This window comes from Zonotrichia leucophrys, chromosome 4, assembly GCF_028769735.1.
Source record: "Zonotrichia leucophrys gambelii isolate GWCS_2022_RI chromosome 4, RI_Zleu_2.0, whole genome shotgun sequence".
Lineage (NCBI taxonomy): Eukaryota > Metazoa > Chordata > Aves > Passeriformes > Passerellidae > Zonotrichia > Zonotrichia leucophrys.
The window spans coordinates 70,329,554-70,347,916 of NC_088173.1; the positions used below are offsets into that span (position 1 = coordinate 70,329,554).

At 39.8% G+C, this 18,363-nt stretch overlaps 1 protein-coding gene across 1 annotated transcript in view; it reads right to left on the minus strand.

Moving 5' to 3' along the window:
- DNAAF9 (dynein axonemal assembly factor 9) overlaps positions 1-18,363 on the minus strand; it is a 91,251-nt gene that overhangs the window by 57,776 nt on the left and 15,112 nt on the right. Inside the window, exons 3-7 of the mRNA XM_064712040.1 lie at positions 12,626-12,745; positions 11,714-11,838; positions 8,099-8,195; positions 5,678-5,784; positions 815-892 (exon numbers count right to left, since the gene is read on the minus strand). Of these exons, the coding sequence (XP_064568110.1) occupies positions 815-892; positions 5,678-5,784; positions 8,099-8,195; positions 11,714-11,838; positions 12,626-12,745 (527 nt within the window). The remainder of the gene's footprint in view (positions 1-814; positions 893-5,677; positions 5,785-8,098; positions 8,196-11,713; positions 11,839-12,625; positions 12,746-18,363) is intronic.

Sequence of the window (18,363 nt, forward strand, 5' to 3'; positions counted from 1 at the left end):
AATGAAATATCAGAGAGTGATTACTTAAACTGAAAGCCTTGTAAAAACTCTATGATATTTTAATTTTCATTACAGCAGTTGATTGAACAACCAAATTGGTGTGAACTACCAATATTTTATTAATAAAGGCTAATTACTGCTGAATTTTGTACATATTAAATTGCTATCAAGCTAGGAACAGATTAAAAATTAATATATACCAAGAATTCTGAAATTATATGTACTACGAAAGTATAAATACTAATTTAATAAATTATAAATATAAATAAATTTTAATAATTATAATAAATCTAAATTTTAATATAAATAAATTCTAATTACAAATACTAATATTTATACACTGCTTTCTCCTCTAGCACTGAGATCAGAGCCTGGCATTAATGTGGAAATCCCTTCCCTCTGTTTGTATTTCCCAAAGCACCAGAGCAGCCACTGAGTGTCACTGTTCCCCACTTGAAACATTTGAAAAATGCTTTTTTATTCTCTTTTATTTATTTGGAAGAACGGTTGTGTGTTAAAGGGGATTTTTTTAACCCTTAACACACAAAAGCACAGCAACTTCATGTATTTTGTACATGGTTTCATGACATGAAGGAAAATTTTTCGAAGGTTTTCAGACAATAAATTCAAGGAAAGCAAGACAAGTTATTTTAGTGTTTTGCAGAGTTTGTGGTAGATTGAAGGAATAAATCAAGCAACAGCAGGCAGAGCCTGTAAATTAAGCCCACAAATTTAATTAAAACCAAACAAAATCAAACTTTAACTCTGTGGTTACACCAAGCAGGAGGTGAGGCAAATATTTCACCTGCATTACCTCAAAAAGCAAATCCTCCAGGGACACAGGATCCATTTTGCTGTAGGTTTTCCATAAATCAGCACTGACATCCATTAACTGAAAGAGATTTTAAACACATTTCTGTGAAAAACACCACAAAAAAGGCCACAGATTGGGGTTTAAGATGAGACAGAATTGGGGAACACTTTCCTAACAGTGCTCCTTAACTCTGATTTCACAGATATTTCCACTCTGATTTCACAAATATTCCCACTCTGTTACAAAAGACCTGATTAGTGAGAGTCTGAACTCTGCACAAAGCTTTCTCTGCATCCTCCAAACAAACCATTTCACAATATTTTCTCAATTTCATAGCAAAGAACTGCACGAGCTGGTGCAGGCAAAAGGGCAAGATGAGTTTTCTGAGTTCAGACAGCCAAGAGCCAATTCCAGGTTTAGTCATCCTGAACATCAGCCAAAACTTGCTCCAAGCTGATGTAAATTTAGGCTTAAGACAGTTTAACTTTGCAATACTCAATTTAGGCTAAGACAGGTTAATTTTGCAATACTTTCTTCCAAGTAGCAGGATGATGCTCATGGAGAGCAATATTTAAAAATATATTCTTAAGGGACATTTGTATCTGAATAATTCTGCATTTATTCCCCACCACCCGCTCAGTTAAAAATGCAACACTGGCTGGAATTTTATTAATCAGTTTTCTTTACAGTTATTCCAGGTACTCCCATTTCACCCCTATAAACACAGGAAATTTTCTAAATTACAGATGATGCATATGGAGAAGAATATTTTAAAATACATTTTTAAGGGACACTGGTATCTGAATGATTCTGCATTTACAAAATGTAGAATCACTCAGTTAAAAATGCAACACTGGCTGGAATTTTATTAATCAGTTTTCTTTACAGTTATTCCAGGTACTCATGCAATAATGATTTCCCAGACCTCACTTCCATTCCATTCCTATAAATACAGGAAATTTTCTAAATTACAGATGATGCATATGGAGAGCAATATTTAAAAATATATTCTTAAGGGACATTTGTATCTGAATAATTCTGTATTTCCCCATCACCCACCCAGTTAAAAATGCAACACTGGCTGGAATTTTATTAATCAGTTTTCTTTACAGTTATTCCAGGTACTCCCATTTCACCCCTATAAACACAGGAAATTTTCTAAATTACAGATGATGCATATGAAAGATGGATACATGGAACAATATTTAAAAATATATTCTTAAGGGACATTTGTATCTGAATAATTCTGCATTTCCCCACCACCCACCCAGTTAAAAATGCAACACTGGCTGGAATTTTCTTAACCCTCTCCTTTACAGGTACTCCTGTAATAATAATTTCCCAGACTGCATTTCCATTCCATTCTTATAACTACAGGAAATTTTCTAAATTACAGCATCATGAACAACTCTGATTTCTCCAGTAAAAGAGGAACTGCCTTTAAAAGGCTGGGAAAAAATCCTGAATTATCATCTTTCAATTGTATTCCAGTCTTAGAGAACACACAGCAGAGGGAAAATCTCAGAGGGGAAAGTCTGAGCTAAAACTGTACCAAAAACCTCCCCTTTTAATTTCTAGATGATTTACAGTGATCCCAAATGCACTTCCAGCCTGGTTCCCTCCCCCCTCAGTGACACAGAACCACACAAACACGTACAAAGTTAAGAATGTCACTTCCTATCTGAAATCCCCTCATGATTTCAAGGAGGAAGCAAACAAGAACTCCAGCTGGAGCTGCCTGGACTGCCAGAGCCAACATGATTGTCCTCAAAAAAGGAGTCCAGGAATTTTCCCTGCTCTCAGAGGTAAAGACTGAGCTAAAAATGTACCAAAAACCTCCCCTTTTAATAATGGCAGAAGAATTAATTTCTAGATGATTTGCTCCAGCCTGGTTCCCTCTCCCCTCAGTGACACAGAAACACACAAATATGTACAAAGTTAAGAATGTCACTTCCCATTTGAAATCCCCTCATGATTTCAAGGAGGAAGCAAACAAGAACTCCAGCTGGAGCTGCCTGGACTGCCAGAGCCAACATGATTGTTCTCAAAAAAGGAGTCCAGGAATTTTCCCTGCTCTCAGAGGTAAAGACTGAGCTAAAAATGTACCAAAAACCTCCTCTTTTTAATAATGGCAGAAGAATTAATTTCTAGATGATTTACAATGATCCCAAATGCACTTCCAGCCTGGTTCCCTCTCCCCTCAGTGACACAGAACCACACAAATATGTACAAAGTTAAGAATGTCACTTCCCATTTGAAATCCCCTCATGATTTCAAGGAGCAAGCAAACAAGAACTCCAGCTGGAGCTGCCTGGACTGCCAGAGCCAACATGATTGTTCTCAAAAAAGGAGTCCAGGAATTTTCCCTGCTCCTTTTGAAGCATTCCAGGAGTGCCTGGGGACAGGATCAGCTCCCTGGATCACACAGGAGAGGTTCTGTCTGTGCCACCCTGTCTGAACTTTATTTTCTTTCAGAGCCTCTACAGATTTGTGAAATGAACTGGGGTAATTAAAGGACATTTAAAGATCCAAACAGCTGAATTGCCAATGAAATTTTCATTAACTCATTTTAGGCATCAAGAAGGGTGAGTGATTGCCCTCCCCAAAGATCTCATCTGTTTGCACTCTGTGTTTAAGGCTTTGGGCAGGTTCACACCACAAGGTGTTACAGTACCAGTGATGGAATGAAATAAAACCTGAAAAAAGCCCTGAAGAAAGCTTAAAATCTTTCACCCAGTGGAAAGAGTGCTCAGAAAGGCACAGGAACTCACAGAGAATATTTCTGAGCAAGCATGTACAATTATAGATATGATGAGATTTTAAAAATGGAATTATTCGTTCTCTGGAGGTTTTCCAGCTATCAGGAGTCAGACAAAAGCCCATTGTGGCTGTAAAAAAAGGAGGAGTGATAAGAAAATGGGACATCTGCATTGCTGTGGCAGAGATTCAAAAAAAGAAAGCAAAGAAGCTTTAAACAAGCACAGAAATGCCAAGCTGTCATCTGAAAATGCTGTTCAGAGCATAATTAATAAATGGGCAAATCAGTGACATAAGTTGCTCAGAGTTAAATCATTATTAAATACAGGAGCAATTAAATCCTGATTGTTGCCCTATTGAGCAGGGTATGATGTCCCAGGAATATAAAATGTCAGGGAGAGAAGGGGGTGCATCTCTTCACTCAAAACCAGGGACCCAAGAATAGTCTTTTCTTATTTTCTGAGCTCATCTCAAGGTGTTTGTCACCAACCAACTCCTCCTGCTCTGCTCTTGAAGATCTAGAATTCATGGAAAAAATTAGGGGCAAAAAATCCATCTGAGGGTAAAAAATTTGGTTATTGGTAGAGGTGGCTCTAGAAGGAAGGGGAAGGGAAATCAAAGGGGAAAAGGAAAAAGGAGAAGAGAAAGAAAGGGAAGGAAAAAGAGAAGAGAAGGAAAGGAAAGGAAAAAAAGGGAAGGAAAAGGGAAGGGAAAGGGAAAGGAAAAGGGGAAAGGAAAGAAAGGAAGGAAAAAGGGAAAGGGAAAAGGGAAAGGAAAAGAAAGGAAAAGGGAAGGAAAGGAAAGGGGAAAGGAAAAAGGGAAAGGAAAAGGGGAAAGGAAAGGGGAGAAAGGGAAGGAAAAGGGGAAAGAAAAGGGAAGGAAAAGGAAAGGGAAAGGAAAAAGGGGAAAGGAAAAAGGGAAAGGAAAAGGGAAAGGAAAGGGAAAGGAAAGGAAAGGGGAAGGAAAAGGGGAAAGGAAGGAAGGGGAAAGGAAAGGGAAAGGAAAAGGGAAAGGAAAAAAGGGAAAGGAAAAGGGGAAAGGAAAAGGGGAAAGGAAAAAAGGGAAAGGAAAAGGGAAGGAAAAGGGGAAAGGAAAAGGGGAAAGGAAAAGGGAAAGGAAAAGGGGAAAGGGAAAGGAGAAAGGGAAAGGAAGGGAAAGGAAAAGGGGAAAGGAAAGGGAAGGAAAAGGGAAAGGAAAAGGGAAAGGAAAAGGGGAAAGGGAAGGGGAAGGAAAAGGGGAAAGGAAAAGGGGAAAGGAAAAGGGGAAAGGAAAGGGAAAGGAAAAGGGAAAGGAAAGGGGAAGGAAAGGGAAAGGAAAAGGGAAAGGAAAAGGGAAGGAAAAGGGGAAAGGAAAAGGGGAAAGGAAAAGGGGAAAGGAAAAGGGGAAAGGAAAAGGGGAAAGGAAAAGGGAAAGGAAAAGGGAAAGGAAAAGGGAAAGGAAAAGGGGAAGGAAAAGGGGAAAGGAAAGGGAAGGAAAAGGGGAAGGAAAAGGGGAAGGAAAAGAGGAAGGAAAAGGGGAAAGGAAAAGGGAAAGGAAAAGGGGAAAGGAAAGGGAAGAAAGGAAAGGAAAGGAAAGGAAAAAAGGAAAGGAAAGGAAAGGAAAGGAAAGGAAAGGAAAGGAAAGGAAAGGAAAGGAAAGGAAGGGAAAAGGAAAAAGGAAAAGGAAAAAGGAAAAGGAAAAGGAAAAGGAAAAAGGAAGGGAAAAGGGAAAGAGGAAAGGAAAGAGGAAAGGGAAAGGGAAAGGGAAAAAGGCAAAGGGAAAAAGGCAAGGGAAAAAGAAAAGCAAAAACAAAGGAAACCAAAAAAAGGGGAAACCAAAAAAAGGAAAGCAAAAAGGAGTTCTAAATCCCAGCAGAGGCCTGGGGAGAATGTCCAAATTAGGGTTTATCCAGGAAAAAGTGCTGTGTAACCCAGAACCAAACCCCAGCCACGCCACAGCCTCCCCATCCTGCCACAGTTTTACAACATCCCAAAAACCTCCATCCAGTTCAGCAGCTCGCTTGGGCAGTGAGTCAGGACCAGCTCATCCCCAAAAGGGCTCTGCAAACACGATAATCTCATGAGTAAGCTGTGCCTCAGGGAGGAGGTGACCAAGGCAAGGACTCACCTCGTATTTCATGGTGAAGAAGCCGTCGCCCCCGATGCCCTCGAGCGCGAAGGCCTGCACGATCGGCCACTTCTCCACGATGAACATGTCAAATATCTGCAGGTGGCCTGCAAGGCAAGCACAGCAAGATTCCCTCACCAATCCTGCCATTTCAGCTCTCCCTGAGTCCTTGGGATTCACAGATTCAGTTGTAGAAAAATCCCATTTTTGTACAGCTGAAAGTCTTGAAGCGAAAAGTATTTTTTGTGCAGACGGCAATTTTAGAAGCTCCTCTACACCTTAAATTTTTCTCTTTTTTTCAGGATATTCCACATCTCTTGGCAAATTTCATTACATGCTGATTAACAATTAAAATTCAAGATAATCAAGAGGGAGCTTTGCTTACTCCAGTTCATCAAATGCTGGGTCTTAAGGAAATACTGAAACACAACATCACAGAATTCCAGAATGGTTTGGATGAGAAAGATCCTTAAAATTCATCCCATTGCCCCCCTACCATGGGCAGGGACACTTTCCACTGTCCCAGGGTGCTCCAAGCCTGATTTTTTTTGTCACCCTGATTTTTTAAGATTTTTTTAAGCTTTCTGATGTTTACATTCTTGTAGCAAACTTTCTCATACACTTTCTGTAAATAACTCATTGTTTTGCATTCTTTTATAGAGGAAGAGAAATTTGATAGACTGCTGGTTTGTGCAGTGTCATTGGAGAGGTGGCACTGTCACCTTCCAACCCACTAGCACTTTTGGAAATCTATAAATGTTGGAGTCAGAAAATAAACTTCCCCTTTTTCTTCACCTTGAGAGCAGCAGTGTGTGCTCGTGTTCTTTTGTGTCCTATAGTGACACAACCTGACCTTGGTTGGATGGGGCTTGATCCTGATCCCTGGACCCAATTCCAGGGATCCAGGGGCAGCCACAGCTCCTCTGGGCACCCTGTGTCAGGGTCTCACCACCCTCACAGAGAGGAATTTCTTCTTCATTCCCATTTAATCAGAATTTTAAGTTGAGGGAAATTAAAATTTCCTCCTGGCACTTCCATGAATGACTTTTCAGGCAGTCGGAGCATATCAGCCTTCCCTAAGGGAAGCAATAAAGAATTAGGAATAAAAAAAAAATGCAAGATTACAGTGCTGAGGCTCAAGGCTGGCTCCAGATCCCAACAGGAAGCTTTGCAGGGCAGTTTTTTTCCAGTTCTTAAAAAGGAAGCTTGCATAAAGAAATGTTTATTCTCCCCTTCCATAAAGAAGGATTTCTCTGGAGCTCCCATGGGAACAGAGAAGTTCTGCAGCAGCTCAAGACACTGCTCTGAATGCAAATCATTTCTCTGCCTCACACTGGGGGAATTCGCTCCCCAAATGAACTCTGAGGGCTTCCAGCTCTCAGAAAGAAATTCAACTCTTCAGGGAAAAGATGCTAAAAGGAAACTAAAGACTTACTAATCCTTATTTGTCTCCTAAAGCAAGGAAATCTTCATTCCCTGAAGCTGCAGGGTGCAAAAACACTTCCACACTCTGTGTTGGAACTCTAGACGCTGAGAATTTTAAACTTTCTGTTTTGAAAAGCACAGACCCACAAGAGAATATTATATTTAACCTAAGGCTGTAGAGAAGGCTTCCAAAATTGATTCACAGCACTAAGATTACAAGTGTGTAATTTGAATAAGAGTGAATAATATCACAAAGTAGAAAACATAAAGTTTAAAATATAATAACATATATGAAGTGTGTAATTACGAGTGTGTAATTTGTAATTACAAGTGTGTAATTTGAATAACAGTAATATCACAAAGTAGAAAACTTAAAGTTTTAAAATATAATAATATATAAAGCTAAGATAGAAGTTTTAAAGTAGAAGCTAGTTGTTCTTCCTCACCTTCTTCTTAAAAAGAGTTTAAAGTTTAAAATATAATAACATATATGAAGTGTGTAATTACGAGTGTATAATTTGAGTAAGAGTGTGTGATATCACAAAGTAGAAAACTTAAAGTTTTAAAATATAATAATATATAAAGCTAAGATAGAAGTTTTAAAGTAGTAGCTAGTTGTTCTTCCTCACCTTCTTCTTCATGAGTTTAAGTAATATTTTCAAATTAGACAAAAAATCCACATTGCAGGACACAAAAGATCAGTTATTGAGTTAAAAATAAAAATAATTCAAATATCATTTCTTAATTAGATAGTTTAACCTTGAAAGACCTTGTAAAGTAAGAGAGTTAGCCTTTTATACCTTATTAGTAAAATATTACAGAACTCACTACTTATGAAACTGCAACTTAAATTAAAAAAAAAAATCTAAATTTGAATGTGAAATACCATCTCAAGTACCCTCAATCTCAACCTTATCAAAAGACAAACCCCAAAAAACAAAAAATAGACCAAAAAAAAACCCAAAAACCAACAATTCTGAGCATCACCCACCCTACCTTGGCAGCTGTAGGGGATCCCAATGCGGCTGCAATCCCTGACCATGTCCACAAAGCTGGAAATCTTGAATTCCTCTGCAGCTTCTTCATCTTCATACTGAAAGAAGCCATTTCAAATCAAATTGGATTAGGCATGCCCTGCTTTGATTGGTAGGAAAGAGAAGATGCAGCATAAAAAGCATTAAAATATCACCTACAGCCTCCTGAAGCTCAAGCACCCATTTTTGGGAGGTGCTTTGGGATTTTGGAAATCTCATCATGGCAGGGATGGACTCAAGCCAATGGAAAATTGAAAAAAAAGTCAAATTTCAAAGCAAGATTTTTAATCATGACATATGAAGGCATAATTATAGAGTTTATTTCCAGCTTTCAGTCAAGTCTTTCAACACCCAGATTTGAAAGATAAAAGTAATTGTGAGGATACCAACTGATGGGCCACAAAAACGTGCCACTGAGGGGAAAAAATGAAAATAAGGTACTGTATTACCAGCTAAACAACACTGAGCCAGGAAAATCAATGACAGAATAAGCTGCAGGTCACAGATTAGGCAAAGAAAATCAGTTTTGGTCTGAGGGAGAGGTGAACTGCAGGAAAAGGAGGCAGGAAGAGGAGAAACCCTCATGGACACTGTTTGAAGACTTCAGCAGACTGAAGAGCAAATATATTCAGAAAAGCATAAAAACCAGAGTGAAGAGACAAATCACACCAAAGTCATTTTTCTAACAGAGCACAAAGCTGCAAACACACTGACTTTGAGCTGAAAAGCAGTTTAGCAGCAAGTCTGGAACCAACAGGTTTAGCCCTGCTGGTTTCTTCAAGAGCCACTTGTTTTCTGGAGCAAGATCAGAAGGCAGAGGTGTTTTGCCTATGTTATTTTATTTTATTTTATTTTTATGTGCAGTGCTCTGAGCTTCTTATCAAGGCAAATGATATGATTATAAACTTCTTGTGGGCTTCAGGGTACACCCAACACATTTCTTTTAAGGACAAGTGCTTTTAAGCCAAGTCTGAATTTAATCCCATGAATTCAGATCCCATGAATTCAGATCAAAGCTGCAGCTCAAAGCCAAGCCCCAAACAAATGCCAGTTTCTCAAGACTTAAAAATGTCATTGGAACAAGAACTTGGGTTTTGGCAGGGTGCTAAAGGTTTGCTCACAATCTTCTGTTGCAACCAGTTCAACTGTGGTACCCCAAAATTTACTACAGCAAATTTCTGTATTTTATCCTATTTGGTCACTTTGAACATGGGCATTTTTTTAGTAATATGGGATTTTTTTTCCCCAATAATTAGGATATTCTCTTAAATTCCTGTGGTCTAGTTAAAGCAAGCTGGAAGGAAAAAAAGGAAGAAGAAACTCTGTGTTTTGCCAGACCCAGGTACAGCACTGCTTTATTTATTTCTAAAATTCTTGTGCTTTTTTGGTTTCATTTTTATGAAGTTACTTCTATCACTAAAGTAAGCATTTAAAAGCCACTGCAGGCAGTTCTCCTGTAAACAGGATGCACTTAAAGCCTGACACAGCAAGGTTTTGTTTGTCTTCCAGCAGCAATCTAGGAAACTGGCAATTCTTATACATTGGCAATGTGACTGGAAGTGCTCAGCTCACTCACACCAAACAGCAATGAAGCAAAACCGTATTTTCAGCTTCCAAAACCAAACTTTTCCCTTCATTTCCCCAAAGAACAAGGCACAGGGTTCACCTTGCCAGTTACATCATTTTTTTCAAGTGTGATTAAGGTTCTTTACCACAATAAATCATATCAAAGCCCATAAGCAGATGAAGCTTAAAATTCAATAGCTGAGATTGCAACTGTGTGGTAAGAACTTCTCTGCTCCTGATTCCAAAGTGCAAATGTTCTCTCAGCATCAGATTTGCCCTTTCAGCAAGGATTTTGGCAACAAAGAAGCCTTGTGAAACCAGGCTTCAGGTTTAGCTGGGGCATGTTTGAACCTGGAGCTCAGCTGTTCTATCCTAACAAGAATTATCCCCCTCTGCTGCACTCCTGGAATTGTATCCACAACAAATTTTGGGATCCATGGACAAGGTATTTATAAACCAGAGCAAGATCAGTGGAGGGTCACCACAATCAGCACTTGTCCCAGAAGGAGAGATCCAGCCTTGCTCAATATCTGCACCTCAAACCCACCAAAATTTTACTGAGATGGTGAAGTCAGGCTCTCCACAGTGGTCATGACAAAAGTCTTTATTTAAAACAATTGGGTTTGACAAAAGGAACCATTTTTTCACTAGGAGGATAGTGGGAAAATGCAGCAGAGGTTCTGCAGTCATCCTGGGATGATTTCAACACAAGGACAAGGTATTTATAAACCAGAGCAAGATCAGTGGAGGGTCACCACAATCAGCACTTGTCCCAGAAGGAGAGATCCAGCCTTGCTCAGTATCTGCAGCTAAAACCACCAAAATTTTACTGAGATGGTGAAGTCAGGCTCTCCACAGTGGTCATGACAAAAGTCTTTATTTAAAACAATTGGGTTTGACAAAAGGAACCATTTTTTCACTAGGAGGATAGTGGGAAAATGCAGCAGAGGTTCTGCAGTCATCCTTGGATGATTTCAACACCCAGCTGCAAAAAAACCTTGAGAAATCTGATCTGATCTCACCCCTGAAGCAGGAGGTTGGACAAGATGATCTCCAGAGGTCCTTTGTAATCTGAATTATTTCCTAATTCTGTGATCTAAGCTATAAAAACACTATCAGTCTACTCTAAGCCCCATCACTGACACATAAAAACACAATCAGGCTGTTGTAAATCCCATTGCTTCCAAGCTGGAAACTCAAGAGAACAAAAAGTTTCTCTCCCTGATTTTCCCACTCCTTTTTTCCACTGGCTTCACTCAGCACCACAGGCTCCAAACCCACTCCCTGCAGAATTGAGAACAATTCTAACTTAGAAAAGGAACTACACAGAACTCAATGAGGAAGGAGCATTTCCAGTCCCCACTGGAATGAAAAGGTCCTTATTCTACACCCAGACAAAGAGTATTTTCATTTTTTACTCCTCTAAAAATACTTCACAACAATAAATGGACTTTTTCTAGAATACTTTGATTTTTAAGTTCAAGAAGAAACTCACATCAGTCGTGGGATGTAGTGAAAGTGAGGTTAACAGCTCTTAACAGACAGATTTAATAGTTAAAATTAAAATATATAATGAAGTTTCTTGATTTTAAAGGACTTACTACACCCATTTTTCCTAATATTCTACTGGCAGCCAATGCAAACATTGCTTTTGCTTTGATGTGGGAAATCTCAGCGTTGACTGTGATATTTGATTCACATTTGGCATTTTTCACAACCCACATTTTTTCCTCATTAAGAGATCACTGACTCAGGTCAGAACAGCAGCAATTAGTGGGAGAGAGGAGCAATTTGTCCTCACACTCCAACAAATAAAAGTATTGACAACATATTCTTCTTGCACACTTTAGCAAATGATCAATACCCAGATGTACACACATATCACTCCCCTGCTGAGGAAGAAAGAGAAAAAAAAAGATTCTGGAAAAAATATCTTTTAAAGTTTCACTTTAAGGATCAGTTCATTAACAAGTTCATTAGCAAATCTTGTCTGCATTCACTTTTCACTTACCTCATTTTCAGTCAGACAGTGGAAATGCAAGTTCCTCCAGTGTGCCACATAGGGTAAAAGCTGATTGTAATTCACAGGGTTGCAGTACAGATGAACACTGTCAGGTTTTATTAATATGATTATATCTGCAACAAGCACAACAAATATTCCAGCATCAAGACTCCACACACAAAAGAAACTGAACAGAAAACTTTTTTTTTTTTCCTATTATGCACCTCATTAAAAAAGAAAACTGTTCAGCTATGTGAATGCAATTCCTGATTTTTTTTTAAACCAGCAGAAGGAGCAGCTCCAAGCACGTGTAACTGTTCCAGACAACTGGGGAGCAATTCCCAAGTCTTGCACTGAACTTGCATCAGCCTGTCCTCAGGATGAGCCTTCCCAGAGCACTTCCAGAATTTAAACTCCAGCTGATGTTACATCAGAGCTGCTTCAAGTAAAATCTACCAAGCCACAGCCAACAACCAAAAGTTTCATGCAAATAAGGGAATAACAAGCTGTGATCACAGGGGTTGGCCACATTCCCAGTGTGACAAAGGTGAGTTCATGTGGTGAAGTGAAAAAGAGCTCAAGTTTAGAAGTGCAGAGGTGTGATCAAATAATGTTAATCACATGTACATACACACATTGACTGAACTAATGGACTGTAATTGTGTAAGTTTACAACATTTGAGATACATTTCATATGTTTGATCTTTTGATGTTTAAAAATGAGTCCTTCAGCATTGTTTCTAAGAAGATATTTTCAGGCATATACAGACAACTTGAGATTGATGACCTTTATTTTTATAATGACCTTTATTTTTATAAATATATTTTTACAATTATATTTTAATGACCTTTATTTTTATGTCCCTTTTTCTGCTCATCTTCTGTCCAGAACAGGTAAAAAACATTGAGAACATTACTCACCATCCAGAACTTCCTCAGGAAAACCTGTCCTTTCAAAGTCATTGTTGTTCTGGTTGTACAAACCAAAGAGCAGATAATTTGCCAGTTCTCTGCACCCTTCATTGTATCGACTGTCTATCCCTGCAAAGCAAAACCACAGGAGAATTGCTGTGTGTCCTCACACTGCACACCTGAAAAGTTTCTTTTCTTCCTCAATTTATTAAACTTGAAAGCAGGACTATGAACTCAACTCCCCAGCTGAGCTCACTGAGAGAACAGGGTAGGGAAAAAGGAGATTTTGCAAGATCACTGCCACATGCTGACATCCCTCTTTCAACCTAAATCCACGAATATTCCTTTAAAAATTTAAATCTCTTGTTTTCTGCATTCAAAATTCTGTTTTTTTCTAGTAATTCAAACATCTGTCTGGATGCAGGATGCATTCTAATTAATATGTTCTTGATTGAAGCTTCCTAACAAACTAATCCTGTGACCCAAATCTCCTGCTTTAGAATACATGATTAAACATTATCTTATCAGTGCTATAGAGCAATCCCTGAGTCACCACAGAAAACCACTGCAGGCTTCTGACAAATTGTGAAAAGATGTTCTGACAGAAAATATGGGGCACAAAAAGCTTCCAAGGAAACCTTTCCTGGTCCTTGGGAAAATTAAATGAAAACAACTGAAGATCTGGAGAATGATGAGATAGAAGATAATTCAAGAAGGAATGAGGTCACAGATTTAGAAACTATTTTCATCAATCTTCATCCCTCTGGATGACAGCCACAGTCATAATTCTACTGTAAAAAATCCAGTTTTTTCAAACAAATAAAAGTGCACATAAAGCAACATCCTTGCTGCTTTTTCACAGAGCTCACCAGTCCTGACTGCCAAAAAATTCCTCTAATGGCGAGTTTTCCTACCAAGTTATATTAGAATTCAGTGGAATCCTTGCCAACAAATTTGGATTTGTTACATTAGGATACAGTGGGATGGCTGCCAACAAAATAGGATTTGTTAGCACTGCTAAAAGAGAGATCAGGACATTGATAATGTAATAACATGGCCTGAACATTTGAGTCTCAGCACTTGAACTGGAAACCAAACCAGTCAGGAGTCACCTGGACTTGGCAAAAATTGGAACAAACCTCAGGTTCTGCTGTTTATGCTCCTTTTTCATGTTATGCTTCAGCTTTAGGGTGCTAACAAGATGATGTGTCAGCATCCAGCTACTGAACATCTCAAAAACTCTTAACAAACTCTTTGTTTGCTCAGTGACTTTGGTAGCTCACACGTACTCCAAGGTATCTGAGATTTGGTGGAAAGCTGCCTCACATCTGTCCCAGCTTTCTCAGCCCTCAAAGGTTTTCTTTTTCCAGCCATAATCTTGGAATCTTCATTCTCCTGCTGTTTCTGACCTCTCATTCATTTATATTTCTATTTTTAATATTTTATTTATATTTTCAGCCTCATGAAAGCAGGCACACCAATGTAATCTGGAATTCAGATGGAGTCAACAAACAAATATTGCTGCCAAGCCCTTGTGTCTAGGTGGGATTTTAGTTACAAACAAGTGGAGACTCCCTTCTTTCAGGAAGAAACTTGTTGCGGTGTGTTGCAATGTCCTGTTTTAAACTTCCGGGTCCCTTCCCAGGTGTGCCTATGCCTCTCTCCCTTCCCCCTCGCCCCTTGCTGAGTGTGCCCTGTCAATCAGGCTTAAGATTCCAGCAAGGCGTCGTGTGGTTGGTCCCTCAGGCCTGGGGGACATTGGATAGGTGTCCCTAGTCCCTTGAGACCCTGCCCCTTTCACCTGGTTGGTGGCTCACCTGTCCCCTCCCCTTCCCCTGTCCCGGAGCTTATAAGGTTAATCAGACCATGCGGCCTCCATTCTGGTGGAGCAGTTGCCCCGGTTCAGACCTCTGTAACTGTGGGATCTCAGGATCTGAGTCCTGAGATGCCGAGCCACCGAGACCACCCTTGGGGGGGCCCGGGAGTCCTGGAATGTTGCCAGAAGTGTCTGGTGGCTGGACTTTGACCCTACACGGGAGACGACACCTGTATGAGAATAGGAGGACTTCACCAGGGTGAATGGTGAAGGGATTAGTTAATTAGAGAGTGAAACACAGGGTTTAGGATTTCTGTACAGGGGGGTTTAGAGAAGTAAGATGGAGGAATTGGGGTGTGTCCTGTCCTTCTTCTTCTTCTTCTTCTCCTCCATCTTCTTTGGTGATGGTGGCACTTTTGGATTGGTTATTACTGAAAGTGCACCGGGTAATAAGAATAAATGGTATTGGGGAAAAATGATAAATATTGTACACGTAACCATGGGTATAAAGATAGGTGGCTGTACGGAGGGCGGCACAGTGTGCTCATGGCTGACTGCTGAGCAGATCTCTGTCGGGCCGAAAGAAAATCTTTTAGATAAACAATTAATAAACATAAAAACCGAAAGAAGAACTGAAGCCTCTTCTCGTCCTTTGATACGCGGGCTGTCCCAAGGCCACTCCGGGCCTTTCCAGGCCCTTCAAACAGCCGAAAACCCGACATGTAACCATGGAATAAACATCTGGCAACCTACCAGCAGAATCCTCTCCTTTTCTCTTCACCATCGCCAGAAGCTCTCTCTCCTGAGGTAAACGGAGTTCCTGACAAGCCTGGACTTGTTCAGTGCCCCGCTGCAATCTCCAGCAGCCAAGGTATCTCTGGGGTAAAACACCACAGTGCTGCCTTTGGCTCAGCAGCGAGGGTCACACTGACTCAGGCACCATCTAACTGATAATATTGGGATTTCTATTCCAATAGAAACTGTCCCATTGTTTTAGGAACTCCATTTCAATGGAATCAGCTGCAGCCTTGGGAAGTGAGCACACACAATCTCCTGAGGATAATCTGCTCCACTGACCACCTGCCTAACTCAGGCACCTTCTGAGGGCTCAGAGGAGCAATAATCTGGCACACACAGACTGAAAGAGCTGGAAAAGGTTCCAGAAAGATCTCAAAGTCTCTTTCAGTGCTAAAGGGGCTCCAGGAGAGCTGGAGAGGGACTGGGGACAAGGGATGGAGGGACAGGACACAGGGAATGGTTCCCAATAGCAGAGGGCAGGGATGGATGGGATATTTGAAGGAATTGTTCCCTCTGAGGGTGCTGAGGTTCTGGCACAGCTGCCCAGAGAAGCTGTGGCTGCCCCTGGATCCATGGAAGTGCCCAAGGCCAGGTTGGACAGGGCTTGGAGCAATCTGGGATAGTGGAAAGTGTCCCTGCACATGGCACCAAGCTGAAACTACATAATCTTTAAGGTCCCTTGAATCTAAACCATTCTATGACTCTCTGATTCTAATTTCTGGAAGATCAGAAGAAAAATGAGAAACTGCCCTCACTTAAAAAAAAAAAAAAAAAAAAAAAAAGTTGATGTCACCATCAGTCGAAGAGTTTGAGATTTTATCTGGGCACAGCTGCTTAGAGCAGGGAAGATCTTCCAAGCCAAATGTCAAACCTCAGCTTTTTCAGTTAGTGACAGAAGGAGGGGAAGAGAAAACAAAAGATCTTGAAGGGGGACAGCTGACAAATTTATAATAGAGGACATGAGTGAATTATTGCTTGCAGAGCACTGACAGCCACAGAGGGAAGGTAATTGTTTAACATAAAACCACCAATTCTGCAGAATATTTGGAATTTGTGGTTTCCTTGGATCTTTCAAGTATCCTGTCCAGACAGCAGCTTTCACAGGGAAGCTTTAGCACAATTCCACAGCAACATATGGAGTTGGAGGAACAGATACAGCCAGCAGAAAACAAACAGGAAATGAAACAATGACCGAGATAAGAGCATATCAGGAGTCCTCCCCAGAACAATGGGCAAGGCCATGAATCAGGGGAGCCCCACGCCTGTCTCCAGCTGAGCTGGGAGTTTGGAACTCCCCCTCCTGCTCGGGGTTGTGAAACTGGCAGAAAGTGTGAAAAAAAGTCAATCATTTTGTTTCAAATTGTAAAAGTTTAAGAGTAATAAAATAGTTATAAAAATAGTCATTAAAAAAAATAGAGCAATAAGGATTTGGACAGTCAGAGTTAGGATAATAAAGAATAATAAAAGCAAAGAATTGTGGATCTCTGGATGCTTCCTGGGCACTAAGCCCCAAAAAGCAGAGCTCTCCAACAAAGGATTAACCCTTCAAAGCAATAGCCTGTTGTATATTCATATATCTCATACATGATGCAAATATTCCTTTCAAACTAAGGATTTTTTTTGTTTATTGTCAACTTTTTCCCTTCATCTTGTAAATCAATTCAGTTCCTCAGACTCTGGGCCTTCCCAATAAGGAGGCAAAAATTCTTTCCTTGGAATCCTGTTGTATCTCCATCCAGAGAGGACAATGAGAAGAATTTCTTGGTTATCTTTTCCATGTCTTGGGTCAGTTACAAAAAAGTCTCTTACATCACACAGTTTCTATTTTAATATTATGCCATATAAATATGCCATAATTATATAATATATATTACATAATTATATATATTGTATATTATCTATTTAAATTACATATATAATATCATATATACTATATTTTTATATATAGTATATATTATATTTTTATATAATTTTTAGATTATATCTTTAGATTATATAATTATATCATACTATTATATATTATATATTTTGTATAATATTATCATTTTATATGTTACATATTCTATATTTCAATTATATTTAATATATATTTTTATAATATATAAAATATATTACCTAAATATATAATCAGGATTATTTATAATCTAAAAAGGCAATATGTGAACAGAACCAAAGTAAAATACATATTTACTGGGACAGCCTTGAAAGTCTCCCCACTCTCCTTGAGGAGAATAAAAACTAAATATCAATATTTGCAAAATCAGCTCAGCTGTGCTGAATGGTGAAACTGTTTAATCAGAGCAGCTACAACTGCAGTGGTTACAGACACCCCCTGCTCACAGCACATCTCAGAAATCCCTGAACCAGGAGCTGAAAATCTCTGCTGAAATGTAAGATGCTAAGAAACACCACTATGATAGAAAATAATCTACAGAATCATTTAAGTAGATCAGTTTGAACAGCAACACACTCAGCTGAGACCTGCCAGCTTTTTTAAAGCCATTCGACATTCCAACCTCCAAATTCTTTCTTCCTGTCAGTTGTGAGGCCTTTTCTCCCCAGCAAAGAATGCAGGAATGTCACCATGCAAGCCCTTCAAAATCAGATTAGAGAATTCCTTTTAAAAATCAGCTGTAGCTCCATTTAAATACTTGTATCAACAGCGGGTCAGTTCTCATCTCTCTCTGGGATCTCCAGTGCTGGGTTTAATTTCAGTACAAATATTAATGAACTTGAAGTAAAGCTGTGTGCAGAGGGGGGTGTAAGTGGCCCGAAGTTTAGAGTCCGCCTAGCTGAGGGCGAAAGGCCGACGCCCCTCTGCAATTCCTGGCCAGCGCCCTTCGGCGTCTGAGGGCCTCGGGCTGTGCTGGCTGCGGACTGGCTCACACCGCTGGTATTGGGGAGGAACGGAGCTGACCATTTCCCGGGGGTTAAACATCGGTTTATTGAAGGTGTTGCGGGATCCAAACGCGGGGAAACCAACCGGGAAAAAGTTTCTTCAATAGGGGGTGAAACAGGATTATAAAGGAGGGGGGGTGGGTACAGGCGGAACCAATCGGGAAAGGTGAGGGGATGAACTTCACAGAACTGACACTCCATGGAGACCAATAATCAAAAGGTAAAGGAGGTGTCC